This window comes from Leiobunum rupestre, chromosome 8 (assembly GCF_980474605.1).
Source record: "Leiobunum rupestre chromosome 8, qqLeiRupe1.1.hap1, whole genome shotgun sequence".
Taxonomy (NCBI): Eukaryota; Metazoa; Arthropoda; class Arachnida; order Opiliones; family Sclerosomatidae; genus Leiobunum; species Leiobunum rupestre.
The window spans coordinates 10,985,824-11,011,132 of record NC_143391.1 but is presented as its reverse complement, the minus strand read 5'-3'; the positions used below and the strand labels follow the sequence as shown (position 1 = coordinate 11,011,132).

General features: G+C 38.0%; 1 protein-coding gene across 2 annotated transcripts in view; it reads left to right on the top strand.

Annotated features, from left to right (window-relative positions):
* The window catches only part of LOC149932375 (glutamate receptor ionotropic, kainate 2-like), a 35,347-nt gene extending 14,768 nt beyond the window's left edge, over positions 1 to 20,579 (top strand). Inside the window, exons 2-15 of one of the 2 annotated variants that reach the window (XM_090157521.1) lie at positions 1,790 to 1,945; positions 14,727 to 14,978; positions 15,294 to 15,472; positions 15,578 to 15,631; positions 15,702 to 15,866; positions 16,562 to 16,720; positions 16,795 to 16,899; positions 16,963 to 17,076; positions 17,436 to 17,639; positions 18,042 to 18,403; positions 18,689 to 18,887; positions 19,083 to 19,308; positions 19,431 to 19,693; positions 19,893 to 20,579. In XM_090157521.1, the coding sequence (XP_090013647.1) occupies positions 1,790 to 1,945; positions 14,727 to 14,978; positions 15,294 to 15,472; positions 15,578 to 15,631; positions 15,702 to 15,866; positions 16,562 to 16,720; positions 16,795 to 16,899; positions 16,963 to 17,076; positions 17,436 to 17,639; positions 18,042 to 18,403; positions 18,689 to 18,887; positions 19,083 to 19,308; positions 19,431 to 19,693; positions 19,893 to 20,057 (2,603 nt within the window). In that variant the 3' untranslated portion in view covers positions 20,058 to 20,579. Of the gene's footprint in view, positions 1 to 1,789; positions 1,946 to 14,120; positions 14,656 to 14,726; positions 14,979 to 15,293; positions 15,473 to 15,577; positions 15,632 to 15,701; positions 15,867 to 16,561; positions 16,721 to 16,794; positions 16,900 to 16,962; positions 17,077 to 17,435; positions 17,640 to 18,041; positions 18,404 to 18,688; positions 18,888 to 19,082; positions 19,309 to 19,430; positions 19,694 to 19,892 lie in introns of those variants that run through there. The other variant, XM_090157522.1, reaches the window with a different exon arrangement.
* The last annotated feature ends 4,730 nt before the right edge of the window (positions 20,580 to 25,309 follow it).

Below are 25,309 nucleotides of genomic sequence, written 5' to 3'. Positions count from 1 at the left end.
AATAGGATTCCATCTGAATGTGTCTTGCATCCGAATTTGTACGCTGGATCGATGGATTCTTACGTCATTTAACAAACCATTACTCAGACTAAAATGGAAGATTTCAACGTGTTTTTTTCAATCGAAACATTATTTGCGTTATCCAACTTCGTAATAGCTTCCACGAACCGCCATATCCCGTTAATGGCTTCAAAAGTTGCTTGATGACTTAGGCCTAAGATGGTGCCTTGGGTAATAGACTAGCTGATTATTATTATTATTAAAACACCGTTAAAAATAAAGGTTTATAGAACGACTAAAATTGGACTTTTAATTTATTTCGAATCATTTAAATTGTTGGTTGCACGAAAAATCGATAGTAATAAAAACGAATGAATGCGGGCTTGTTTTGAAGCCCAGGACGTTCTCTTACCAAAATTGTCATTGTCGAAAAAAATTTCCAAGCCTAAGTGTAATAACTTTGAGTCCGAAACTGACATTTTTCGCTCCCCAAAATCCTGAAATATTCCGCGAATTTCTCTCCTCCGTAGCACGAGCAATTTGGGGCAAATCAAAGCTGTAGTTTTATTCCTAAAATAGAAGGAACTGAAGTGGAGGGATTCTGTTTACTTGTAGAAGTTTTCAAACCAGAGGTTTTTAATCAGAATATTAGACGTTTTGAGAAGAATTTACGAGGAGCCTTCGGTTTCATATCGTTTTTCTACTACGTAGGCTTGTGTATGCCTATTTCAATTACTACTGCGTAGGACTTTTTCCTGGGTGTTAAATCAACCTGCTTTTAATCCCAGATGTAAAGAAATGTATTACAGACAATTAGCCAATGATACGCTTCGCATTTTCTGACGTCATGGGTGCCGAGAAGAATTTTAGAAGTCTGGAAATTCGCCGAAAAACTCGATTTCCACCATTTCAACTTCTTTTTATAATAATTCAAAGACCACTTAACCGATTTTGATGAAATTTTCTGTACTTGCTATAAAATGTTTGCTCTTTCTAATGAATCATTAATTAGCCATAGCTAATATTTCGTGCAACCGACACTTTAACTACTAAAAAATGTCGAATAATTTATTTTAGTTTAATACAATACCTTTTGGGGTAATGAAAGGGAAGTAGCCCTAAGATTAACCTTTTCCCGTCTTTCTGGTAAAGGTATATACAAGTTATGTTCTTACATTTAATCCTTTTGAATACCCATTAAATTTCCAATTTCGAGACTAGTATTTGAAGTACTACGTTTTTCCCTTTTTGAATACTTTCACAGATTTTAAATATAGGGAATATTAATAATTGAATCAAACTATACGCGTACCCAAATAGGGACGCCAAAGAATTATGGTTATATCTATATTGAATACAGAAATACTTAAATGATAATTTACGTTTTGCAACCCTCCTTTGTTCCACGACTTCAGGGACGCCAATTCGACTACCGCCCCCGGGCAAAATTCAGCTTAATCTATCCATGTTAATATTTAATATATTGAGCCGAATTAAATAATTTAAAAAATGGAAATAAATAAGGGCCTAAAAGTACTAAAAATAGAGTTTAAAAGTTCTAACTTCTTACTGTTTATGCAGTAAAATGGATTAAAAAGTGTAAAATAGGAACTTTACACTCCACCAAAGGACTGAAATTGGAGAGCAGAAGGTTTAAATATGTTATGTGGCAATGCCCTGAATGGTCTTAAATATTGTAAAAAGTGTTAATCACTTTAGAGGTCTAAAATAAAACCTTTATTTCTAACAATGTAAAGCTAACGCAATTTCCCTTTGTTTATATTGGCAGGAGGATTATTCGACAATTCAGACAACGAAGTCGTCGACGCTTTCCGAGAAGCCATAGACAGAATCAACGCCGACGATTCCCTCCTGCCGAAATCCCGCTTGAAAGCCAGGATCGAAGTGCTCAGACCTCACAACAGCTTTCAGGCTTCGAAAGTCGGTAAGTCGCTGGAATTAACTATACCACCATAGCCGCCTTCCCGATTCCTAAATTTACGAGGTTCAACTTGTCTCGTAAAATTCACACGCAATAAGCCGATGAATTAACACGGCTCGTTTTCCTTACGGAGCTAATGTTGGAAAACGCGTGTCGTACATCCAGAGGCAGACCGCAAACCGCGAAAACGACCCGAATCACGTAATTTCGACCAAGAAGATTGCTCGAAATTTAGTCAAACAACGAGAGCTCGCTTGTCAAGATTAATCTCGACAAAGTAGCTTCGGTTTATGTCGGAGAAGGGGCGTTATCGGGGGTTGTAATACGGATACGCGAACGGAGCCAATCCGGAACTGGTCCTTCGTCTTAGAAGAGGGGCCCAGGTGCGCGCGGAAGTAGGAAGGACTCGTTGCGGAGTTGCTGGAAGGGGAAGCTTCTTCACTCGAAATCCAGCGAAATGGAAAACCGAAAATAGTAAGACATAATGAAAGGAGATTTCCCGGGAGAACAAAGCGCGAATAGAAACGGAGACAGTGTCGAATTAACGAAACACTACCAAGAAAATGATCAGGTACGGCAGCTGTATACCACCTAGAAGATTGGGCTATATCATTCGCATCGGAGGAGTTATAAATCGTATACCTCGGCGCTTCCGCTCGCTACTATACGCTCGCAGTTTGAATATAAATTACACGCGCGCGTGCATACTTGAGGGTCATTTAAAGCTGCTTCAATCATCGCGTCTTCAAACTCGAGAAGCTGCGGCGGAGGGATACACTCGCGAGATAATGAGCCGCGGAAAGGGCGATTGAAAAGAAGTACGAAGATATAGTTATTGAATTGTTTATGTTGACGTATATCATGAAAGAGGATGCTTTAAACCCTTAAACGTAATATGCTTCTTGAAATATTAATGAAAGCACCGTACGGAGAATCTTAGTGGGATCGTAAATTCAGGGCTCATTCGAGCAAAGGCTGTAGTTCCGAATGAAATTAAGTATTTACGAAAGTTGCTAAGCTTATATCTAAAAGGTCAAATGGTAAAACCAACTTTTCAAATCCTATATTGAACGTAAAAAGCTATAGCAGTCTTCAAATTAATATCTCTGATAAAAGCCGGCAGGTTATATAGTATACTAGAGTTAAAAGAATTTAATATATAAAGAAGAAATAAATAAAATGTTAAATTTAAAATTACATTTAGTAGGGATAGTTACTTATTTATTAACCACATTTTTGCTACGTTATAGTTTTATAAAATTTAATATATAATGAAGATTTTCTCCACATTATTTTTTAATCCGAAACGTATTTTGATATACGGGAGCTTACGAAATATCAAAGTGAATTACACTAGCACTATAGGAAAATGAATACTAGCAGTATAGGAAAATGAATACTAGCAGTATAGTGAAATGAATACTATCAGTATAGGAAAATGAATATTAGCACTATAGGTAAATGAATATTAGCACTATAGGTAAATGAATACTAGCAGTATAGGAAAAGGAAGACTAGCAGTATAGGAAAATGAATACTAGCAGTATAGGAAAACGAATACTAGCAGTATAGGAAAATAAATACTAGCAGTATAGGAAAATAAATACTAGCAGTATAGGAAAATGAATACTAGCAGTATAGGAAAATGAATACTAGCAGTATAGGACAATGAAGACTTATCTATAAGAAACATATTATAAGCTTCTGCTAGAACGTTATGTAAAAGTCACCGGGTAACTGAAATTTTGCATTTGTTAATATCAAATGAGCAGTGATCGAAAAGAGAGTTAAATTGGAATTTCTAAATGATCTGGAGCTTTATACGAAGCCGATTAGAATACATTGTTAAGCGAAGAGAGACTTCCTCGTTAGACTTTCCGACTAACTCATTAATAATATAATTCCATTAAGTTTGAACCGAGGCTTAAACTCGAATGCGGCGTCAATGAAATTGGAACTCCGGGCGCGCACCAGCGCTTTCTAGCGACGAGTACGCGGCCAAGATGATATTCCCGACCAGATTCACGCTAATCCCATTTAGGGCAATATCGCCAAAGATCGATAACAAATCGTCAACGAAAGCCCACATTCGCTCTTAATTCCAGCGTCTAAGCCGACAGTTTTCAGTCTCCCTGGACCCTAAAGAATTAAGACTCCTAGTTTCGACCCTAAACTAAACATATTATGAAAGGTTTATCAGAGTTTGACCAAGCTACTACGACTCAATTAACATACCCATCCTTAATAGCGGGATTATCGTTTATTATCACGAATAAATTTAGTTTGTAATTCGCTGATTTAGGTTAAATTAGTATAAATTATGAAATACCCTTTTGGTCATTTCATTTTTGACAACGACACATTGAAAGTAAACACGGTGTAAAATCAAATAACAGAAAAAACGCGTGCTCTATTAAACAAGTTGGCAAGCCGGCCAAAATATACCTCTCCTCGGAAGAATTTGCCATTGAGCGTATTAACTACTGGCCACGGCACTCAACGATATTTCACCATATTCAAAGCATCAAATTAATATGGAAAACAGAAGATAAAGCGAAATCCAAAACTATAAGTTAAAGCACTAATAAAAACTGCGTGGGCTCATGACGACAACCCAACGAAGCCGATAAAAATCAATGCAAATAAAAAATCGTAGAAATGAATTCTACCCCACATTATCAACACTTTCGATAGACGAAATAAAACAAGAAAAATAACCAATAGAAAAATATATAATAATAACCCAACCAAGTAACAAGTTAATTAAAATACTTAGGAATCAAGAAAAAGTCAATCTAAATACGCACAGTAATAAACATTACATATTAGCAGAAATATGCAATAAAAAATAAATAATAATAACCCAATCAATACTTAGAAAACCAGAAAAAGTCAATCCATATACCCACGGTAATGAAAATTGTAATAGAAAAACCAAAAACACCTTACCGTTAACAATTCCCGGCTTATAACGCATACAAAAAAACCCTTAACTGAATAGTGAAGGCTAAACAACAGCGCATATCTCAAAATAAATAAAACCAACGTAATCTCATTAATGAAAATGTATCACACATTTAAAGCCGATAAGAAAACACGTAAAGTAAATTACGAAGTAACGAGTAAATTAAGCAAAACGAAAAAAGCGCGTTGTATACCACTTAAAATTGTATTCATAAATGGCCCTTAAAGGTTCAAAAGTACCGATAGCCAAAAAACTAACTATGTGGACCACCGACGGGTTCTACCCTTTAACCCTCTTATCTCTGCTGACTGCGCTAAAACAAGATTTGAACTTTACAATTTCATACATAAAAAAATGTAAGACTTTAAAATTATTAATATACTCTTCCACTTAAGCTGAGTTTCTAATTTTCAGTCTAACGTAACAAGAATCGGTAGTTCTGTGGTAGAACACTCGCCTGTCATGCTGGAGGGCTCGAAACCCGCCCGATACGATTGCCAGATGATACTATGACGTATACTGTGAACATTTGGTGGAAACCCTGCCATTTGGACGTTGAGACGTTTACAGTAATCTTCGGCACTCAGTCTGTCCCATAAGTCAAATATTTATCACGTACAATCGCAATTCGAAAAATAAAATTTTACTACACCCAATGACAAAAAGAGGGCTCTTTTGGAAAAACCATCTCCCTAATTCCAAGAATCTGCGAACGCGGTGATTTCTTTGCCCCGAAAATGCGTAAGCGTTCGCAGACCCACAGACAGACCGCTAGACACGGTGATTGTAATACCCCTCCTATGTACTAGTCCCCTCGGAGAGGTAAAAATAATCGGTCAAATTCGTCAAAAATAAAAACGTAAAATTTTATAGCAAATAATCTTCTAGTGTATGCTCTTTAAATTTTAATGGCACGTACGAACATATAGATAGAAAGTGAAAAATTAATACTAGGCAAGTCGCATTTTCTTCATATAGGAAAATCCCCGACCTTATTTGAGTTTCTGTTAAAAACGCATTAGTAAGTCAAGAAACATGAAATAATTAAAATCCCTCGAAACTTATAGATAATATAGGAGTACGTTAAAAATTTAAAAAGTAAACCGGTGTCTCAGAATACTTTGCCAAAACTAAATGTCAAAGAAACTTTGAAATTGTTTTATCATTAATAATGTTTTTCTCGTTATGAAAGAGAATCTTCTTTATTTATTCGTTCCTTTTAAGAAGATTTCATTTAATTACAACTTAATTGCATTCTCAAGAGTTTAAAAATATGTATAACTGTATCTCTCAAAATAGTATTTGGTCATACCGTACCACATGTGGGTTACTTAACCCTGAACACCGGGGCTCGGCGGTTGGAACACTTCTACAGGGGCAGGTCTATTTTTTTGATCTACTGGATCATATTCTGTCATGTTTCGATAGTAAATAAAACAAAGAGTTAGTTTAACCATTTATGTATTTATTTATTATTAAGGAGAATTAAAATGTAGAAATTATTCGAGAGAGTCATTCTTGAAATTTCTTAGGGTAAAATACTACCGGCATAGTCGTTCTCCCTTAATAAATATATAATTACATACTTGGTCTAATCCGTATTATCTAATATCTAAAACGTCAAAGATTTTCGGAGAAGATTTTTCCTTCAAAGAAAATCTATACGAAGAACGTTACGATTTATACAGATTTTCCTTAAATGATGACCACCAGCAAAATAGAACCTACTTTAAAGAACCGTGTAAAAATGACGTCATAAACGATTGTTGACGTTGGAATTTACCTAAGTTTATGAACCCAGTGACATAGCCTATAGGTTGTCAAGGAATAAAAACGCTGCTCACGCCATATTTTCTTCTCCATAAACCAAAAAGGGCTTGTGGGGAGGTGCGAAGATTTTAAATTAGGTAGGCAGCTCGTAAATAACGTCCCGTTCGCATTGACGCGTCGTAAATCTCGAAATTCTTGGTAAAAATAAAACAAAATTGGGAGAAGGAGAGAACTCGAAGAAAGGGGTTAAAGGGATCATTTTTCGAACGGGAGCGAAGGCCGGCGCTATTATTGGGCTGATTTCATCTAGACAATAGCTTTAGAGACGAAGAGCGAATGTCAGGAAAGAGCGCGTGGTGAGCTAAGGCCAGACGCGAAAGTAAAGAAGAAAGATTGCTGGAAAATCCCGAAAACGAAGATTTATTCGATTTGGAAAATGGAAGCAGTTTAACTGTTCTTCTCGCGTCAGATTACAATGAAACGCGCGCCGTTTCTCTCTTTCACTCTCGTCGTAGCAGCTTCGAGGACAGCGAAAGACGACTGTCCACTTTTGATCCAGAGGAATGATTCTTCCCTCCCTTTGGGGGACGCGCGTCATATTTGAAGGACACGATTCGCCGAAGAGGATGGCAATTGAGTTAGAGAGATTAAGGAGAACTGTCACCACCCTAAAATTGGTTAAAAACCATTTAAATGGATAGAGGACGTCCGTTAATGGTTATACAAAAAATTTCATGTTAATATTGTCAGTATTTGATTTATTATTAGCAACCAAATTTCGTGTTTTATCCCCCCCCCCCCCCGACTCGAGAATCTCAGAACCGCTTGGTTGAACCTACCTGCAGCGCCATCTCGTGAATGAAATATTTTTCCACCGGTTTTATCGTTTTTCGGTCGGAAATGCCGTGTGCTACGACATTCTCCTTGGCTTTTTAACCTAGTTATATTGGTAGATTGTAGTTAATCGTCTTTTTAATAAGACTTACGCGCCGCCCTTTCTCAAATTTTTGCCGCTTCATTCTTTTGGCGCTGCACGTAGGTTCAACCGCGATTTCTGAAATTTTTGATGCAGGTTGCGGAAAAAGTAGCGTAACTTTTTAAATACTTTTACAACAACTATAAAATTTTAGGGACATAATTATTAATATATTTTCTATCTTTCTGTAAAAAAACCTCGTAAATTTTGGTTTTAGTGACAGTTCTCCTTTAAGTTGACTTTTCATCAGTGTTACGAGGTGAAAAACTCCAGGTGGACAATAATGTAGAAAATAGTGGAAAATTCTGGCCTGGACAAAGGTGAATTTAGTGGCCAATCTGGCCAAAAGTGGCCAGTAAATATTTTTACCACAGAAAATTATAAAATAATAATAAATTAATATTTTTACACAGAAATTTCAGATTTGGGCTACTTAAGGCAAATATATATGCATATGAATGGTCGGATTCTGATTAACGTTAGCATAGTCTGTTGATTTTATGGAATAATAAAATATAACATTGTAAGTTCAGTGTAAACTAAAACATTTTTACAATAAACGTCTTAAAAATTTAATTCCAATTACATTTTTAAGCTTTGAAATGCAATTTTTCTTTATTAGCCCTTTTTGGCCAATTTTCCATTATTTACCACTATTTTCCAATTTTACACTATTTGCCACTGGCCTGGACTTTTCTCTCAAAAAGGTAGCTTTTTAGAAACACTGGTTTTCGTCGCGCTCAAAAACGTAATTTTCAAATCGGTCATTATCGAAACATCGTCGAAGGACGTTCACTACTTAAAATGAAATTAAAAATGAAATTAAAAATGAAATTAAAAATGAAATTAAAAATGAAATTAAAAATGAAAATAAAAATTAAATTAAAAATGAAATTAAAAATGAAATTAAAAATTAAATTAAAAATGAAATTAAAAATGAAATTAAAAATGAAATTAAAAATGAAATTAAAAATGAAATTAAAAATGAAATTAAAAATGAAATTAAAAATGAAATTAAAAATGAAATTAAAAATGAAATTAAAAATGAAATTAAAAATGAAATCAAAAATGAAATTAAAAATTAAATTAAAAATTAAATTAAAAATGAAATTAAAAATGAAATTAAAAATGAAATTAAAAATGAAATTAAAAATGAAATTAAAAATGAAATTAAAAATGAAATTAAAAATGAAATCAAAAATGAAATTAAAAATTAAATTAAAAATTAAATTAAAAATGAAATTAAAAATGAAATTAAAAATGAAATTAAAAATGAAATTAAAAATTAAATTAAAAATGAAATTAAAAATTAAATTAAAAATTAAATTAAAAATTAAATTAAAAATGAAATTAAAAATGAAATTAAAAATGAAATTAAAAATGAAATTAAAAATGAAATTAAAAATGAAATTAAAAATGAAATTAAAAATGAAATTAAAAATGAAATTAAAAATGAAATTAAAAATGAAATTAAAAATGAAATCAAAAATGAAATTAAAAATGAAATTAAAAATGAAAATAAAAATGAAATTAAAAATGAAATCAAAAATGAAATTAAAAATGAAATTAAAAATGAAATTAAAAATGAAATTAAAAATGAAATTAAAAATGAAATCAAAAATGAAATCAAAAATGAAATTAAAAATGAAATTAAAAATGAAATTAAAAATGAAATTAAAAATGAAATTCAAAATGAAATTCAAAATGAAATTAAAAATGAAATTAAAAATGAAATTAAAAATGAAATTAAAAATGAAATTAAAAATGATATTCAAAATGAAATAAAAAATGAAATTCAAACTTAAATTCAAACTACTAGCGATAATTGCTGATTCCATAGCACGAAGCCTGAAGCGGGGTTTCCAAAGGCGCTTGAATACTCGGAAAAAAGTGTTCTTGGGTAGTTTGCTGAGCTTTTTCTATGGAGATTTTGTATAGCAGCAGCGACTTGGATCGACACTCGGCAGAAGGTCGCGATTTGCGTATTTCAAGCGCCTTGGAAACCTAGCTTTATCGTCGTCCGCGAGCAAAAATAAATCCAATATTGCTGTGCTAAACCGAATTTCGGCCCGTCGTAACTGCCATTTTTTTCGGTTGTCGCTTTACGTCGGGAAATAAGGCCGTGATTTACACCAAGTGAAAAGCCTACAACAAACCGTTATATAAAACGCGAATTAAGCCTGGTTTTCACTTGGCGGTTTTTGGGCGAAAAAACCCGGCGTCGACGGAAAATCGGCGAAAATTTCCGTCGACGCCGGGCGGAAATTCCGTCGGTTTTCGGTTTTGTGTGGCGATTTTCATTTCTATTTTTTCGCTCAGTTGGGCGATTTCGCTCTTTTTCAACCAATCAAAAATCATTATCGAAAGGGCACTGTGACGTCACGGTGGATGGTTAATTTCCTGCCTCTAGCATCCGGAACTCGGCCACGTGCTTTTGTGTTAATTTTGGAACGTGTTTTTTTTCTTGATACCCTTGTTGCCTTCTTTTCCTGAATGTTTCTTTCACCCAAACCGATCTTTCATAACTCTTTGAACACGATAGTTCATGTATAATAACATAAAATTTAAAATGCTTACATGATCTTTAATCAATAGTTCACTATTATGATTAGATAAATCATCCATTTTTAGGCCTAGGCTTAAATCTCCACTATCAGTCTCAGACGAAAACCGACGAACTCGCTGCCAGAAAAAAACGCTTTATTTCCCCCCTAAAAAACGCCAAGTGAAAATGCTAAAATGCCGACAGTGAGCGAAACGTCGAAAACCATATCGCCGACGTCAAACTTTCTGTCGGTGATTTTCCGCCAAGTGAAAACCAGGCTTAAGTAGAATAGTCCATAATGAAAAAGGATAAAAAAGCTAAAACCTAAACAAATTTGAAGAAATTTAAAAACTTACAAAAAGCTTGTACCAATAGGTCTCCGAGCAAACCAAAAGACGCGAATCTCGGACCAAATAGATTCTCGAAATAAAACATGAATTTGATCCCCGCGTAAACAACCCTTCCTTTGGGCAACGAAATGACGCTTCCAAGGACATCTCAAATAACCCTAATAAACTTTGACATTTGTTTCAGGGTTTTCGAACGGGTTGGCAGCTAGCTACACCCGAGAAACAATTTCGTTAAAACATACTTCGACAGGAATTCATAACTCTACTTGGAATGCCTATCCTGCGGTATCGCCTATGGTAAGATCACACTGACGGCTTTGGCTTCGCCTACGAGAGAAAAAATCTCATCTGCTCCCCTCTCACGCAGTTGTTAGTAGCGGCGCCAGGATTTTTGGGGAGGTAGGCCAACTATTTGGAGCCCCCCCCCCCTACAAAATTATGGAGCCTCCTCCACCACAATTTTTTCAAACCGTCCACGTGGATTATTTAATTTTTTTTTTAGCAAGTGGTGCTATTTTTGGGTAAAATGCGTACGCGACGAAAAAATTACAACTAATTATGATCCTTTTTTTGAGTGGTTGTTTACTGAATTCCAGTCTATCAATATACATTAATTCCTTCGGTTCTTCGCATGTTCATCCCTTACATCAGAACTTACAACTTTACGAAAATGAATGAACGTAGGTACACCAAGTAAAGTAAGTTTAAGAACCATTTATTTGTAACGATAAAATTAAAGAAACAATTTGGATATTGTAGCGCTCGCGAAAACTTAAAACTAAAAAATAAACTACTGTCAGAGAAAAGTTACTCGTACCTTTGAAAGGAATAAAAACAGCAGTGTCGTTAAGCGAATCACTCACATTGAATATTAAAAAATTAATAAATAAATAAATTATTTCGCAAATAAATTACAGAATTTTCTGATATTAAATAATTTGGAGGCCCATATATTAAATTTTGGAGGGCCCTACCAAAATTTCAAGTAGGCCCAGGCCTACCCCGGCCTAATGCTGGCACCGCTACTGGTAGTTGCTTGTTGAGTTAACATAGTTATGTCAAAAAAACCGTCGGCCACATCGAGACGAAAATCTGCCACGATAAGCATTCCAAGTAGAGGTATGGATTCCTGACTTCGATAAAATACGTTATCCAAAGTGAGGTCAAATATTTGTAAAATGACCTACACTGTGTAATGTTTATCTCGAGGGGCTGATCACTCCGCGTAATCGGTGTACAGAGCCGTACCTTTGACTGTACTAATGGGACTACGCGTAATCTTTGAAGTCCCTGCCTTTGGTAGTAGTAATCTAAGCGTAGTCCGGTGTACAGACTTTCTAAGAGTGGTTAGCCCCTCGGTTTATCTAACTAGACCCCGACGCCGATTGTTTTGTTTTGCGCCGCCGATGGTTTATAATATTTTTAAACAGGGCTACCAGTTTTTCCGTTGATATCAGTCTCTTTGCAGCTTTACCAAAAAGGTCTAGTTCTTTCTTGATCGCGTCTGTGGCTTCGTGTTTCGTAATCGCCCGATTGGATCAGGACCTAGAAAAGGGATTTCTATAACGTCCTACAATGAAAGCGAAATTTCCTTAAAACGCCGCTCCACTCCGCCGCCGCTAAATTTTGGATCAACGCCGCCGCCGGTCAAAATTTCGCGGCGTCGGGATATATATCGAACGATAGAGGAATTCCCGGAAATTGGGATCAAGGGTTTTCCGGGGCTTTTCACTAAATAGTTAACGTTTGTATTCAAAGGGTCACCGACTGAAATGGGCGGGAATAATACGCGCCCCATTCCCCCTAAGGATACGCACCGAAAAGAAAAATAAGGACATATTTTGGTTTGTTTCGAGGGTATAAAGAATACATCAAATTTCAAATACGACGCGGCAAAATTGGAATTTTTTGGCCTAAACCTAGCCACGTACCCTTTTTAAATAAATAACTCACGTACTATTTTTTTTATTCCAAAGCTTTAAAAGTTGCAGCGGGATGGACCCAAAAAGTATAAAAAACAGAACGGATCTACCTTTTTTTTCCTCTCCCGCCTAAAACAACTATCTTTAGAATTCGGCGCGTAGTCTGTTGGTGAGCCTTCGTCTTCTGGCGAATCTCTTTTCGGATGGCGACGGAGCGATATCCCCCCAAGACGCGAAAGTGGCAAGCTAAGCGCCTTGTCACGAGGTCCTGGCCCGTTCACGACGACATTCATTTTACATACATTAAAGAGAGTTTGCCGAATTTTTGACGAGCCTCGAGAGAGAGAGTTTAAAACATTTTGAGATGGACGAAGGGAGAATGCTCGTGCAAAATAAACGCGGGGGGGGGGGGGGGGAACCGAGAGAAAAAAACAAGAGGTGTAAGACGCGTGATAAGAGTTTCAATCTCTGGAAGTGATAGGGTTTAACTTAAATCCTCTAGCCCGGGTTCAGTGCGGGTTTATCGAACCACCAAAATGAATATCACTCTTCCACCCGAGTAAGCGATTAATAAAGATATTATTTATCTTGATTTGTTTAAAGCAGCGTCGACTGTACTAACGTACGTGCTAATTTAATACGCAACCACCTAGTTCGCAAAATGAAAGCGCGGGATAAATTTTGAGCGGTGAGCAAAGGGGCTTCGAAACTCCCTAAAACTATATATACTTTTATCCCGTTCACCAAATATGAAATTCTAAGGCAATGAAAGAAAAAAATGGGTCGCCCCTTTTATAACCGGACTCTTTGAACTAGAAGAAAGAGTCGAAATATATACTTTTGAAACATATATATAGCCGAGAGATATATATGTTTAAGAGAATGAAATACATATATAGCTAGATCCTCCTAAGAGAACCGTAGAATCGTATAAAGTCTCAATCCGAAACCAATACGGAGCTAGCGGTTGGTTAAACTGCGAAAAATAACATACAATCATGTACGAGGGAAAATAAAGTTCAGTTAGAGCAATAGAAAGGGTTAATACTTTCTTCAGCGAACAATCTAACGGTACACTCGTTTTTCGTGGCAATTTATATTGTTGGACGTGTAGTTAACTATAGGTACAATGTTTGATAAGGCAACGAATAAAGTTCAGTCGGAAACATCATATCGGTTCCGCGAAACCATCGTCGAAGCGGATTGAAAGAAGACGGGCGACCACGTTGACTCGACAAGTGTCTTCGAAATTCAATATTTGAACAAGGGCAAATACGATACTCCCGCTTCAACAAAGAAGAAAGATCGGCCAGTCTTCTAAATGCTAATGTTTCGAGTGTTATTTCGAGGTCTACGCGTATCCGCGTAAAAATAGAGAACGACGAAAATAACGCTATTCCTTGAATTCCGAAAACGCGGCGCCGATGAGAAACGAGATAAGCGGAAGAAATAACAGCGCGTGCGAGTACGAAAACTGGAATTGGTAATTGTAAAACCAGGGCAACTGACGCGCGGATATAACTCGACGAAATGTATGCCGTTATTTTCGTACCTTTTTTTGGAATGTTGGGAATTGAAAGAACGTTTCTCTGAAAAGTGATATTTTTAGTCTTCGAGGAGGGCCCGCGTGAAATGATAGTAGTTTCCGCTTGAGAGATCTCCGAGCCGGGTGACTGTACAGAGGTACGATGCTAAAATTTGTTTCGTAAAAGAAAGTCGGCAGGAGCTACGATATTTTGCGAAAGTGCGAGTCCCAAAACGGCGACGTAAAGAAGTTTCAACGGGATACTAGAGCTTAATATCCTTTCCTACAGGCGGCTGATGCTTTGTCGTAAAGATAATACGAGTAGGCCGCGTTTAAAGACGTGCTTGAGCCATGTGAGACTAGTTGGCTTATAGGACGCCCCATTTGGGATCCGAAACTCGGGAGATCTTCTTGTTGGCTATCATTCCGGCGTTGCGTAACCAATAAAACAACTGACTACTTTTCTCATCCATTTATCTCCTCTTTTGTTTCTGGTGGGCCGCCTTTAAACGAAGGAAAGTTATTAAAGCTATCTTTGTACAACCACAAAGAGGGGTTATCGATTTTTCCCTCTCTCCACTCCGCTCATCACGGCTTAAATGTTATACAGGATTTGGGACGAGAGCCAACGCGTTTTCACACGCGTACGCCCAAATTAATGTACGACGTAGCATTTTTAGATACCTATAATAACGTTTTATTAACGCGTTCAATTTGAATATTTCCCGCAGTGTGTAAAATGTTCGAAGATGGCGTGGTGGCGATTTTTGGGCCATATACTCCGTCCAGTAGCTCGCTCGTGGAATCGACGTGCCAGACTTTCAACTTTCCTCATTTGGAAGGACACTGGAAGTACCGGCCCAACGGGAACATTCGCACCATTAACCTTTATCCGGACGCCGCCACTCTCAGCATGGCCTACTTGGACGTCGTCAATAACAAGGGATGGAAGTCCTTCACCATCGTCTACGAGGAAAGCGAAGGTAAAACGTCGATAAAAGGAGTTTAGACCCTCTGCCGAAAAACGACCTCTTTCCTTATCGTCCCGGAAACAGGGAGTTAGTCTAGTCTTTCGGATGGAACGAAAACAATTAGGTTCCCACAAAGGCTAGCTATGAAAACAACCCGCGAAAGAGACCCTCCTCCTGCCCGCGTAATCTTCCTAATTCCTACAATCTTAGTTTAAATCTTTTGTCCCCTCGGGATTATTTTAACGCTATAAGCCCTTTTTAGAAATATTAAATACTAGAAACGCGTCGTTTATTTCATCTTGATGAAATAAAACTTTGTACCCACAGACCTCATCAAGATTCAAGATCTTCTAAAAGCGCCGTCGCTTTCCAAGGTGAAAATTTCGCTGCGCCAACGGCAGCAGGACCAAACGTACAAGAAGCTTATCAAAGATATCGGCAAAAGTGGAGAGACGAACGTCGTCCTCAACATACCAACGGACAAAATCATCGACGTACTGAGGGAGGTCAGTATACCTTCGCTTTAGTCACGTGCCGACGTGTCTCTTTTTACGGCTGTTAATTAATCCAATGCGGATGAAACTCGATTAATATCTTTTTACAAATCGAAGGCAGGTGATGTGGACATGCTTTCTGAGTACAACAACTACTTCGTAACCTCCCTGGTGAGTGGCCTTAACGCGAATGCGTTCTAAACCGGGAGAGCCTTTTCACCGTAATTTTTTTTGACGATAGGATTTCCATACGCTGCGCTTCGATCGGCTTGGCCCGGTTCTCAGCAATATCACGGGCTTGAGATTAGTCGACCCCGAAAATCCGCTTGTCAAAGACGTCGTCAGCTATAGGGAGTTCTCGATGCTTCAGCACGGCCAAAGACCGAAAGAAAACAAACAACTTAAGGTAAGCTTCGGGGATTTTTCCATTTGGAAAGGACCGCCGCGTTAAGCCTACTACGACTGGTTGACCTATATATTTTTCCGCCGGGATTCCCGGTAATTCGTTCGCGGAAGAAAAGATGACGAAAACTATTGTATTTCACCAACAACGCCAAGAACGGTTGAGCGCCTAATTAATATCCTTTCGGGTTTTGCCTCGCGAAAGACGGGGTCAAAGGAAGCTATTTGGAAACAAAAGATGGGGAACATTTAAAATAGAAAAGAAATCGGCGTGGGTTAAAGGATTGATTCCTCAGCTTTGTCGAAATGCGAGGGGCCGACTAATCGTTTTCTTATTGCATTGACCCCGAGCGAGACAGAGTTTAGTGAGCAATGGCCCAAAAAGTAGAAAAGGAAACCGCGAGTGTAGACGTTACACCCGAGAGAAGAGTCTCTCGGAAAAAGGAGAAAGCCATAGAGAGGGAAGGCAAAAAATAAACTTCTGGACAGTGGTGGCTGCCATCAATCATTTTTAATCGGAGGCGCGGGTCTCAATAAAGGGACACCGAAGGCAACCGTGGCCAAGGGCGGACGGCCACAATATATAGGGGAACTTCCCATTATCCAGATCAACTAAAAAGGAATGAGCGGTCACCGTTCTTTTATTCTGGCGGCCCTTTTGATTTTTTTCTCTCGTTTCTCATCTGCTCATTCCGACAGACCAACGTTGCCTTAGTCTTCGACGCACTCCACATGCTGGCCAAAACGCTGCACGACCTGGATAAAAGCCAGACGATTAACTTGAGACCCTTTTCTTGCTCCGAAGGACAACAGGATGGCCGCACTCCTGGAAACTCCATTATCAATTATATGTCCATGGTACCGCGTACGCCAGATTACGTTTAATTTTCCGCGCGCTCGTTAAGCCTAAAGACGATTTTTTTCTTACGTAGACGAACATCGAAGGACTAACGGGTCTGGTTCTTTTCAACGGGACGGGCAGGAGGACGTATTTCGAACTCGACCTGGTTGATTTGAAAAAAGAAGGACTGATAAAGGCGAGTGCTTCGGGAAAAAATTCGCGATTAGAACTTAAAAATAATCTAACTCGGGTGGCGCAGGTTGGATCGTGGGACCCGGAGAGGAAGGTGAACTTAACCCAGTCGTACTCGGATGTGTACAGCGAGGTCGTCAAGACGCTGGAGAACAAGACTCTGCGAGTGACCACCCTTGTCGTGAGTGTCACGACAGCGACAGCGCCTCGTCTACCAATCACAATTGCGTTTGTGACGTAAGAATTAGAGCAGATGTGTCGTCTTTTGCTTAAAAGAGAAATAATTAGGCGATTCGAAGGCGCGCAAAAATATGATCGTTCCCAATTGCAAAATTCCGCGTTAGACCGGAACAGATTTGAATCGGTTCGCGATGCGACGAGTCTTCGGATCTATAGAGTGAATGAGAATTAAGCAGAGGCGTTGTTCGGCTAGACAGTTTTTGATCTCTTTCGACGCACGCTAATAGGATAGCTTCGTTCGATGGGAAAATACAAAATATTTTTCTTCTTCTCTTTTCCGCTCCCGTAACCCTCGCTCAGAACCACCCTTACACCATCGTTAAGCCTGACGCCGAGAACCTGACTGGCAACGCTCGCTACGAAGGATACAACTTGGATTTGATGGAGGCTATCGCCAACGAACTCAATTTCAAATACGAGTTTCACCTGGTTGGCGACGGCAATTACGGGTCGCCGAACGACCAACAAGAGTGGAATGGAATGATCAAGGAGCTCATTACCAGAGTAAGGGCCGGCTGATAATTTTCATTCTCAGATACGCGTGCTTGCCCGCGAATAACTGATCGAAGTATCCCCCTTATCCGTTGGAATCGTCGAGAGGTCATCGAAAATTCCCTTTTCACGCGGAATATCGGCCGGACTGATCTTGGCGGCTCTCTTAAAACAGTCATTAATCTTACAACTTAAGGCGCGCTATATAAAATGACGCAAAGTGCGAGCGAATACTTTCCTAGTAGATTTAATGGCGTACACGTCGGTTGTTTGGATTGAATAATGGAAAACTCGGATATCTTACGTCTCGCTGTTCGCGGAGCTAATAACGAGCGTTCTTATTGATCGCGCGATGATCCCGCTTGGGCGATCAAACGTGGTCGTTTCAATATACTCTCCGTTATACGTTTTCAGGAAGCGGACGTGGCCATCGCGGATCTGACTATCACTTCGGGGAGAGCCGACACGGTGGACTTTACCATGCCGTTCATGACGCTGGGAATAACGATTCTCTTCAAGAAACCCGACGAGAAGCCACCCAACATCTTTTCTTTCTTGCTGCCGTTTTCTATCGACGTTTGGTTCTACATGGCCACCGCGTACCTGGGCATTAGTTTGTTCCTGTACCTTTTGGCCCGATTCACACCTTACGAATGGGTCAATCCGCATCCCTGCGAGGAAGAAGCCGAAGAGCTGGAGAATCAATTCAACTTACAAAACAGTCTTTGGTTCACCATCGGCGCCCTTATGCAACAGGGATCCGATCTCGCGCCCAGGTACGAGCTTTCTTTAGTACGCCGTTCTTCGGTCGCGAACATCGGCTCCCGTCGCGAACGATTTTTGATGTCATCGCTTTATAGAATCGGCTCTCGCGTACAAAGTGGATCGGGCCGACCCTTTAATATTATACGAAGAGCCATTCTGATACAAGAACGACGGGAGGGTCGCCCGATGAAAGCCTTCAATCGGAAATCGTTCGTTATCGGCGCCTGGGATAGCGTCGAGCGGCCGAAAAGCGATATCATTAACGGGAAGGCCGCGAATGGGTTTTCTTCTTCCAGGTCAATGACCACCCGTCTGTTGGGCCTCTTTTGGTATTTCTTTACGCTCATCATGATAGCGACGTACACGGCCAACTTGGCCGCTTTCTTGACGGCCGGTATGATGGCGACGCCTATCGAGAACGCCAACGACTTGGCCAAGCAGAACAAAATCCAATACGGTTGCGTCACATCCGGATCAACTAAAATGTTCTTCAAGGTACGAAAAGTAGTCTTTAAGAAAACTCCCTCGCTCGCTCGATACGATCAATTGAAAGTATCGGACGGGGCCTATCTCGCCTCCGCTTACTCTTTATCCGAATGAATCTGTTATAAGTCCCAAAAAAAGCTCTCGTATAAACGGATTAGTCTCAATTTCAGCATTTTTTTGTTATTTCCCCGTTGATCTCTATAGAACGCCAAAAACGAACCTTTTAAGAGGATGTGGTCAGCGATGGAGTCGATGCGGCCGACCGTTTTTGTTGATAACAATCCCAAGGGAATAGAAAGGGTTTTAAAAGGGAATTACGCTTTCTTGATGGAGTCGACGACCATCGACTACCAGATGGAACGAGACTGCCGGCTGACAAAAATTGGGGGCCTTCTCGACAACAAAGGATACGGAATAGCCACGCCTCGAGGTGAAAAGTCCTTTTCTCTCGTACGGACTCGCTAGTCCGTGGAAATGACCGTTCTTTAAGGGAGCTAATGAGGTTTTTCACTCTCTTTCCCTTTTCCGCGCGTGAATGTCCCAAATGGATAGGTTCGCCTTATCGTATTCCGCTCTCTCGGGCAATCATCAAACTCCAGGAGGCCGGGAAGTTGCACATGTTGAAAGAGAAGTGGTGGAAGGGCCAAGGAGGGGGTAAATGCGACACCGGCGCCAAGTCCACTTCGACGGCTGAGCTGGGAATTTCCAACGTCGGCGGCGTCTTTGTAGTGCTAATATTCGGGGTCGTTCTGGCCATTTTCATCGTCATTGGCGAATTCGTCTGGAAGACGCACAAGATCCCCAGAGAATTTCGAGTCAGTTTATCACATTTTTTAATCCTTCCCGTTCTTTCATCCTTCAATATTCCGTCCTAAAACGCCACGCTTATCCACGTCTTAGGTATAAAGTAGCTACTAACTTTGATAATACATTATAGCTACTAACTTAAAAGCAAATCTATCGAAAATCAATAAAAACGTTAAAATTTTTAATTCAATTACACCTTTTTTAAAGGACTCTATATGTACGGAATTCTTCAAAGAGCTCAAGTTCGTGATGACCTTCCGTGGCTCCGAAAGACCCATCCCGAAATCGGAAAGTGCCTCCGTCACCGAAAGTGTTAAAATGTTGCCTATGAAAATCAACACCAACGCGAACACCATTAACCGCGTTACGTAAAAAAAATTGATTAAAATAGCAGATTTTTTTAATCACACTAACGCCGTCGCTCGTATTAAAAAAATGAAGGGACAAACAACGACGCGAAGGAAATCAATAGATCATAGATACCGCGTTTTGAAGAAATGAAAAATTAAAAAATTGTATTTTTAAAAACGCGCAACAAAAACAAACCCCAATAAGAAAACAGTAGAGACTACGAAGCGACCCCTATCGACACCCAGCTAAAACAAAGAGGACTAATCGATGTCTTCCACTCAATAAATCTCACCCTCGGAATAAAACAAAAGATGAGAAAACAATAATAAAACTCAAGAAAAACTGACTCAAATCGCCGATAAGTGCTTAAACCAGTCGTTAACAATTGAGATAATATAACACAGATGCCTCGAAATCAAATTAAATAGACAGCCAACTCTATTTTCGATATATAATTGCTAATAAAAAAGATTTAAAACGTTGTATATAAGTGTTTTGTATTTAGCGGGGAAAAAACAAGTTGTTGGTAAAATCCACGTTAGAAGATTGTAAATAAAAAATTAAAAAAATAGCGTTTTTTTTCTTTATTTTATCTAAGTGATGAACCGGTTATTATAATGTGTATTATTTCGTTATCATCTCGATTCAACATTAGCGTATTTGATTCGTTGTAAGTTAGCAACGGGAAAAGCAATCGATAATCATACCGGGTGGAAGCCTCAGCCGTGGTCCAGCCTCAGTACTTCTCCTAGTACACCAGAGTGCTGCGGTTGAACACTTCCACAGGCGCTGGTAGGCCATAAATAGACCAATGAGAGAATTGGAAGCCTCAGCTTTGGTCCAGCCTCGGTACTTTTCCTAGTCTAAAAATAGACCAATGGGAGAATTAGAAGCGCATCTTCCAAAGGTTTTTTTGGGCGATTGGATAAAGATGCGCTTCTAGTTATCCCATTTGGTCTATTTTTGGAATACCAGCGCCTGTAGAAGTGTTCGACCCGCAGCACTCTGGTCTACTAGGAGAAGTACCGAGGCTGAACCACGGCTAAAGCTTCCACCCTGTATACAGTAGCCGAAACTTATTCCGAGGGTAGACGACGAGGTGGTCATTGGAGCGGAAAACGTCTCTCCGACAGCAATGGAGATTTCCTAATAAAATCGCCAGATATATCTTCCGTGCTCTCACGTGAAAGCCAGTTTTTTAGACCCCGAATAAAGCAACAGTAAATCAAGAGCGAGTATATTTTCCTCTATAATTATGATAAATCATCTGGGTTTCTAGGAAAGCCTTCAGCGAGATAGGGATATGTATATATTAGGGTAAGAGAATTATCGGTAAGCGCACGGACTAGCTTCAGAACCGAATCGGAAGCGAATTAGCATCGCATTAGCATCCATTTTATCAAACGCGCAGATAGCCGGAGAGCAAACTAAATTAATTAATTGTATTTGCTTATTTTTGACTCTCGGTAACACCGTGCGAGGCCTAGATCCATATCAGGAAGTCGTGAATATAACGTACATTACAACGTACTTTAAATTAAAATTAAGCCCGTATTTAGTAAAAACAAATTATTAAATAATTTTAATTTCAAAACTATAATCATAAAGGTAACGCGTGATTTCGTTGGATAAGAGAGATAAAAGTGAAACCTAATGGAGAAAGCGCTTCCATCTTCCGAATAGCATTATAAACCGGATCTTTTCCATTTAAATAATGCATTCGCTGAAAGCTAGTCATCGCAATAAGCTAAGCGCAACAGTAATTTAAATTTAAAATCATCGAAACGTGCTTTGCACTAGAATTTATGTTACGCATCCGCGATTTTACACCGTATGAGGGAAGAAAATAAATGAAGCGAAAAATTGGTTGAAATTAATTTGAATTTAGATAAAGGGTGCCGATTTGAGTTACGATCTGTTAATTATTCTTTTTACCAGAAAACACGCGGATATAGACATTCTTTAATTTTATTTTTCAGTTTAACATCTTCATTTCTTTCATTTGAATAACAAATACTCTTTCGAGGAAACGTATGGCGTTTGCAGGTGATAAGCCGGTAATCCCGATATTAAGAAAGCAGAAAACGTACCCTCAGTCTAGCGGAACAAAAAGGGGGCCTATTCGCGAGGGAATTAATCTCGAATCCTTTTGATAAATAGCCGCGTAACATTTCCACCGAGTCTCTCTTTCTGTTGGGGAAACTCGCATCTTGCTAGAGAAAGAGAGCTGTATCTTAACTCGTTACGAAATGGAAGGGGTTTTCTTACGAAATCTACTTACGCTAGAATGACTTCCTAAGTTTCTTTTTGGCCTTACATATTATTAAACTATTTATTACGACCAATCCAGATGCCTTAAATATTTATTGGACGTTGAAAATAGTTCAAATATTACGTATTTACTTTCTTGGAAAAGAAAAGGAGCCACTTTCAAGAGCCAGCGTTATTGATCGCTTCTTTCATTATTTAATTTCAAAGCAGTTCTCCGAAAAAGTAATTTAGCTCAGGCGGAGCAATTTAAAATTGTTTAACTTCATTCGACGCATCGATCTTAAAATAAAACGTTAAATAAACTATACGACAAACATATTTGAAAGTTAGTTGCAGGTTTTTAACTCTCCTTCCAGATGCAAGATCACTTAATGTTTTAACATAACGACAATATAATTATAGTATAACTTTACTGATTAGAGATAACTTTGTCCCTCCTACGCGTTGTAACCCGGCCACCTGAATTAATGGCTTTAAAATTCGTTTGATGACTTAGGCGTTAGAAGGTGCCTAGGGTATTAGCCTAGCTGATTATTTATTATTATTATATTGTCACGAAAACATTGGGATCATGAAAAACGCTAGACACCTTCAGGTATGTATATAGGTAGTTAGCTATCGATAGAGATCATAATGTTTCGATAAATGTTATAAGGTATCATTAAAAGTCTATAGATATCGATAGAGATCATATGTTATGAATTATAGCAGGGGATCAATTGAGATGATTAAGTAACGATTGGGATCTATAGATATCGATAGAGATAATATTGTGTCAATAAATATAGCAGGGGATTGATCGATATTATTAAGTATCGATTGGGATTTAAAGATATCGATAGGGATGATATGGTATGAAAAATTATAGCAGGGGATCGATAGAGATGATTAAGTATCGATTTAGATCTATAGATATCGATAGAGATCATATGTTATCCATAAATATAGCAACGTATATCGATAACGATTATCAAGAATCTACTGTGATCTAAAGATATCGATATGGAACATAAGGTATCAATAAATATCACAGGGTAACTATAGTGATCGACAGAGATCTTCAAGTATCGAATGAGATCTATAGCTATTGATAGAGATCTTAACGTGTTGATATAACGATAAAAGCTCCAGCGATGAGACTAAATATTAATTTATACTTTCCAAACAAAATATTTAACTTGATTCTCTTTAAAATTTTCATACATCAATTAATATTGCAGGGTACCGATAAAGAATATTAAGTATCTACTGTGATCTATAGATATCGATAAAGATGAATAAGAATCAATTGGTATCTATAGATATCCACAGATATTATTAATTATTAATTGACATATAAAGATATCGATAGAGATCTTAAAATATCGATATAAAGAGAAAAGCTCCAGCGCTGCGATTAGATATTGATTTATACTTTCAAAAAATATTTAACTTGTTCATCTTTAAAACTCTCATACGTCGTCTCATAATGAAAAATCCTCCAATATAAAGTTGACACGAGTTTTAAGAATTACGGTTATCATTGCTATCTTACTTTTTAAATACAGACTGTAAAAATACACTGAACGAAGCAAAAAAACATGGCTTAAAAGTATAAGAAAAATGAAAATATCAATCTGGGAGAGACCTACAATCCTACACAGAAATGAATTATTCACGAAGTTGTAAAATGATAAAGAAGAAGAAAAAATCTTATTTTCGGTGTCACAACTCGAAAAATGCGAGGGGCGGTCCGGGTTTCGACCACTTTTCAAACTTTTTTGCCGGGTCTTCCGTGAAATTTCGGTATCCGACTAAATAGAAGTTTTATTTTTTTTTCGTGTCTGTAACTTGGAGAAGACCTTTCGTACGATTGACAATATTTCGGTAGCTGGTGAATAACGCTACATGGTTCGTATAAAGGAAGTGGAGAGTGTGTCTCTTTGGCCTCCGCGATACGTCCAAAATCCGAGAGGAAAACGTTAAGTATAAAAGATGAAAAATTTCCCATTATAAATCCGCCCCATATCTTCAACCTCTTCATCCCTCAACAAAATAAAAATAAATGGAAAAAGAAATGTTCAACTTCTTTCCCTCTCTCTCTCTCTCTCTCATACACGCCTGGGCCAACACGGTAACGTACTCAAAAACACGAAAAGAAGGAAAAAAAATAAAAAAGTGTGCTACAGGCTACCAAAAGGAAAGTCTTTCGAAAAAAAATTGTCTATTACTATTTCGTCAAATTTCAAAAGATGTTAGCGTGGGATGTTGTAAAAAGTCGAAGCAGCCACTATAGCAAAGAAATTACGAGCTGTACCCTTTCCTAGGATGGAAGTGAAACTTCAAAAGATGTTTTTCGAGACTTTCCTTCAATATTGGTATTATACAGCTCCCGCAAATTTAAAAATCTATTTCGTTTCTATAATTAAAAAGTTATTTTTTTCAAAATTAAAACCAGTTGATCATCACTGTTATAAGTAACTAATTTTGGTACTTTTAAATTGAGATTAAAAAGTGTTTAACCTAAACTTATGAAAATTTCCGGGTAAACTTAATAGGTAGGTTTCTCTTCAATTTGGAAATTTAAGGAAAGTTTAACGATTTTGAAAGAAGATAAAGAGAAAGTTAAAGAGCATAATCGAAAATAGTGTTGTAAGTCGAAACATTTTCCGCAAAATGACTGAGGCCCTTTTTCCGAATAAAAATAAAAAACTTTTCATTCCATGATTAGTCTAATATATTGTTTGCAAATTTATATAAACCGGAATTTTCGCCTCATTTTTTCGAATATGAAAGTAAAACTAAACCTCTAGACTTTACGCATTGTAACCCGGCCACCTGAATTAATGGCTTCAAAAGTCGCTTGATGACTTAGGCCTAAGGTGGTGCCTTGGGTATTAGCTTAGCTGATTATTATTATTATTATTTAAACTGATTAACAATGTAACGCTATTAATGTTTTGTAGTATGTTTACTGATATTAGACATTTTATATCGATAAAAAGTTAAAAAAATTAAAACTC